Source organism: Panthera tigris, chromosome F2 (assembly GCF_018350195.1).
Source record: "Panthera tigris isolate Pti1 chromosome F2, P.tigris_Pti1_mat1.1, whole genome shotgun sequence".
In the NCBI taxonomy this organism is placed as follows: domain Eukaryota; kingdom Metazoa; phylum Chordata; class Mammalia; order Carnivora; family Felidae; genus Panthera; species Panthera tigris.
Window position 1 is genome coordinate 2,367,520 of NC_056676.1, and position 4,185 is coordinate 2,371,704.

A 4,185-nucleotide genomic window follows, 5' to 3' on the forward strand; every position below is an offset into this window, starting at 1 on the left:
ATTCCATAGAATGAAACAATCATTTCAGGAACAAATGATCATTTATTGAAAATATGTCCACAAGTAGAAAATTCTTATTTCAATGATTGTTTGTAGATAAAAGTTGGAGAGGCCTATTGATTTATTCTTTTTCAAAATGTTTAAACTATGCCCATTTATTTAATGTTATTATATCCATAGAAGTTATTTTTATATTCTGATCTTTTAAAAGACTTATAGGTTTAAAATACAAGTACCATAAAGCAAATAAAATGTTTAGTCTTTAAAAATAATTCCTTTGGGGGGCGCCTGGGTGGCGCAGTCGGTTAAGCGTCCCACTTCAGCCAGGTCACGATCTCGCAGTCCTTGAGTTCGAGCCCCGCGTCGGGCTCTGGGCTGATGGCTCGGAGCCTGGAGCCTGTTTCTGATTCTGTGTCTCCCTCTCTCTCTGCCCCTCCCCCGTTCATGCTCTGTCTCTCTCTGTCCCAAAAATAAAATAATAATAATAATAATAATTCCTTTGGGGTACCTGGCTAGCTCAGTAGGTTAAGTGTCTGGCTTCTTCAGCTCAGGTCATGATGTTGCAGTTCATTAGTTCAAGCCCCACGTCAGGCTCTGTGCTGACAGCTCAAAGCCTGGAGTCTGCTTTGGATTCTGTCTTCCTCTCTGCCACTCCCCTGCTCACGCTCTGTCTCTCTCTCAAAAGTAAACGTTAAAAAAATTAAAAATAATTCCTTTATTTCTGAAAATCTATCTTTGTAGAATATTTAGATATGTAATATTTGTAGGATATTTAAATATGTAATATTTCTAATGTAGAATATTTCCAATATTTATTCTTAATTTTATACTAACATATTGATGACTTTTATATTTAAATTTTTTTAATGTTTATTTATTTTTGACAGAGACAGAGACAGAGCATGGGGGCGGGGCGGCGGCAGAGAGAGAGGGAGACACAGAATCTGAAGCAGGCTCCAGGCTCTGAGCCGTCAGCACAGAGCCCGACACGGGGCTCGAACTCACAGACTGCAAGATCATGACCTGAGCCGAAGTCGGACGCTCAACCGACTGAGCCACCCAGGCGCCCCAAATGCTGACTTTTATATTTTAAATGCTACATCTATATCTATGGAGGGATTGAGAGACAGAGTTATCCACCATAGAAAGGAATATACCTTATTAATAGAAAATGTAAGAGCATGCTATGAGTCCATTGGTCTTCCCAGTAGCTCCCTTCCAGGCTTGGTCTGGTGTAGGCATGACCCATGGAAATCAACCAGAACTTGCCCTCCAGAAAATCACGAAGAAATCCCGGGAAATTCGCAAGGGAAAAAGACAAGGATAGCTTGACCATGTCTTAAGAGAGCAGAAGGACTCAGATAATGCAGCTAAAGCAGAAGGCAACTAATGAGAAAAAGCCTATGCAGACAAGAGACAAATGATGACTCTTTGGAAAACCTGGGTGCTATGCCAGCTAGGCGTATCGCAAGCTCTATGGTCAAAATTTTCCGGCACAAACAGTCACATGTTATGGCATATCCTTACGAAACTATCTTACACTTAAAAAAAAAAAAAGTAATACACCTTTTTCTGGAAGTCTTTTTGACTCATTGACAATTTAATCAATTTTAATTCATGAACTCATGATCCAGGAGTAAATTAATTCAAAACATGCTGCTTTGCTACTTCAGAGTCTATGCATAAACAATATATCTGTGTTTGCCAATTCTTTCTTTGTTTACTGATTGTTTCCTACAGAGGCCAGCATTTCTTCAGTTAGCTCTTTAAGTGGCTCTGATTCTGTTAACGTCATACCTGATGACAAATCCCAACAAGGTATTTGATTTATTTCTTATCAGCATCATCCTCATGATTTTCCTTTGTTTTTAATCTTTCAAATGTGTTTGGTAAGGAGATAATATGACCTCTATTTGATAGAGTTACCAAAAGTGGCAGAATCCGACTGGTGGTTTAAATCCTTTTTCCCTTCTGAACCGGAGCTTTCAGATGTGAGAAGAAAAGATCTGTCTGCCAGTAGGTACGTTTTAGGTTTTGTTTGTTTGTTTTCTGATAAACGTTTTGTATTTGCTCTTACATGAAACAATATAAATGTAGGTGGTAATTATGATGTTAGCCAATCAAGATAAAGCATAGTTGTTTCTTGAGAGTGGTGAAGGCTTCACTCTAAAGCATGCTTGAGGCATTGAGATGGATAAGACATTTGCCCCCCCCCCCCCATTTTGTTAACCCTCAGCCAAATCACCAGTACTCTTTCTAATACTGTCACTAAAGAGAAATTGAAAAGCCATGTGCCGACTTTCACCATGGTTTAGGGAAAATAGATTGGGAATCAGAGGCAAGGTTCTAAATTTGTTTCTCCGATACCTTCAGGAAACAAATAACAATTATCTACTCCAGTGAAAAGGAAACATGGCTCCCTGGAGAAATAGTTGGTTCCAGACAGGAAAGGACAAGGAAAAAAAATGAGCCTGGCCCATCCTATGGTGTGAAAGAGAAAGAAAGGCTCAAAACGTGACGTAGTATGTCAAAATGACACAGGAACCAATTGGCCAAATCTGGGACAATTTATTACATCCAAGGATTATCCATGGATGCTAAAATAAATGGAGACCAGTATGAAAAATTAGGTCTTCTCAGAGTGTCTCCCCCAAAATACTTATTAATTACAAAGAGGAAAATTAGTAAATTTCCAATGGAGAAAACTATCAGATACAACCTTAACAAAGCAAACAGAAAAACAATGATTTAATTGCTGTCCTAGAAAACCTGCTTTAGTCCCACTGCTGGTTTTGATTGGCCTCTGTGTGGCACCAATTTCTAAACAGGAGATTGAGTTGGTGGGTTTGCGTTCAAGTGTTTCTACACATTTTGAACCCTAACACACTGAGTAGTATAGTTTTTATTCTAATGGGTTCTAAGATACTTATTTTTTTAGACGCTTGACTATGACTAGCTACTAGACAGAATAAAAAGAGTAAATTATAATGGATTTCATGGGTCCTAATGTTAATATATAAAGATTTTGATGAATATGATAAATTCAAAATAGAATCAATTATATATTGACACACTTAAAAATCAAAGACAGAGAAATCAAATGAGGCTGCTTGTTGAAAACATGTATTTTTTACTCTCTTTACCAAGTATATTAATTTGAATTATCTAGGTAACTTTCATTTATTTTTCCACTTTACTTTGACTACGAAGACAATGTAATGTACGGGTAAGCATTTCTCAGCTCTTTGTGTGTAGCAATTCGGTGAAGGCCGTCCTAATATCTCACCACTTTACGCAGCTCTCATAGTTGATTCTGACGATCCAGAAGATCCTGCCTGCTGAGCTGCTGTATCTGTGAAGCACACCTTTCAGTACTAAGCTATTCCAGGTGACTTTCCTTCATTATAGGAAGACAGAAACCTGCCGGAGTTCGCATTTCCCAGACAGGATCTGCAGACACCCAGACAGCGAAAGTTTAGGCAGTTTCCTCAAAACACAGACGATTGTGCAAGTGGCATCAGCAACGTGGAGACTATCGAGAAGCGTGGCTTTGAAAAGTAACGAGTCTTCAAATGTAGTGACTTGTATGAAATAAACTTTTCCTTACCCATGTGATTTTTCAAAGAGTGTTTAAAAGTTGTTATTTTCAATTTTCCAAAAAATTCTTAGACTCTTTATATGTCTGTCAAATGATTATGTCTTAAAAGTGAAGCGTTGTGCCTAACGATGGTCGGAAGGGCGTTGTACTCACAAATGTAGAGAACAGTTGCAAAACTGTACTTTTAATCACGAACATTGGAAATAGAAAACACACCCATAGATACATCACCTGTTACAAATAGATTGCTGCAGGGGCGCCTGGGTGGTTCGGGAGGTTAAGCGTCCAACTCTTGATTTTGGCTCAGATTATGATCTCATGATTTGTGTGATCGAGCCCCACATCGGGCTCTATGCTGTCAGTACAGAGATTCTCTCTCTCTCTCTATCTGCCTCTCAAAATAAATAAATAAACATTAAACATTTTTGAAAAATATATCACTGTATATATAACTAATTGGTTATTGTGTAGACTTTAAATTTCATAATTTTAAATAATATTTAACAATATGGAAAATCATGATAGAAAGTTGAGTAAAAAAGGAGGATAATTTATATGTGATATGATTTTAGTTGTTAGAAATGTGC

General features: G+C 37.8%; 1 protein-coding gene across 1 annotated transcript; it reads left to right on the plus strand.

Moving 5' to 3' along the window:
- The first annotated feature begins 1,240 nt into the window (after positions 1–1,240).
- On the plus strand, positions 1,241–1,424 carry LOC102958189 (small EDRK-rich factor 1-like). The gene is given in 2 exon segments (XM_042973615.1): positions 1,241–1,317; positions 1,319–1,424. Coding segments are annotated over 2 exon segments (183 nt in total).
- The last annotated feature ends 2,761 nt before the right edge of the window (positions 1,425–4,185 follow it).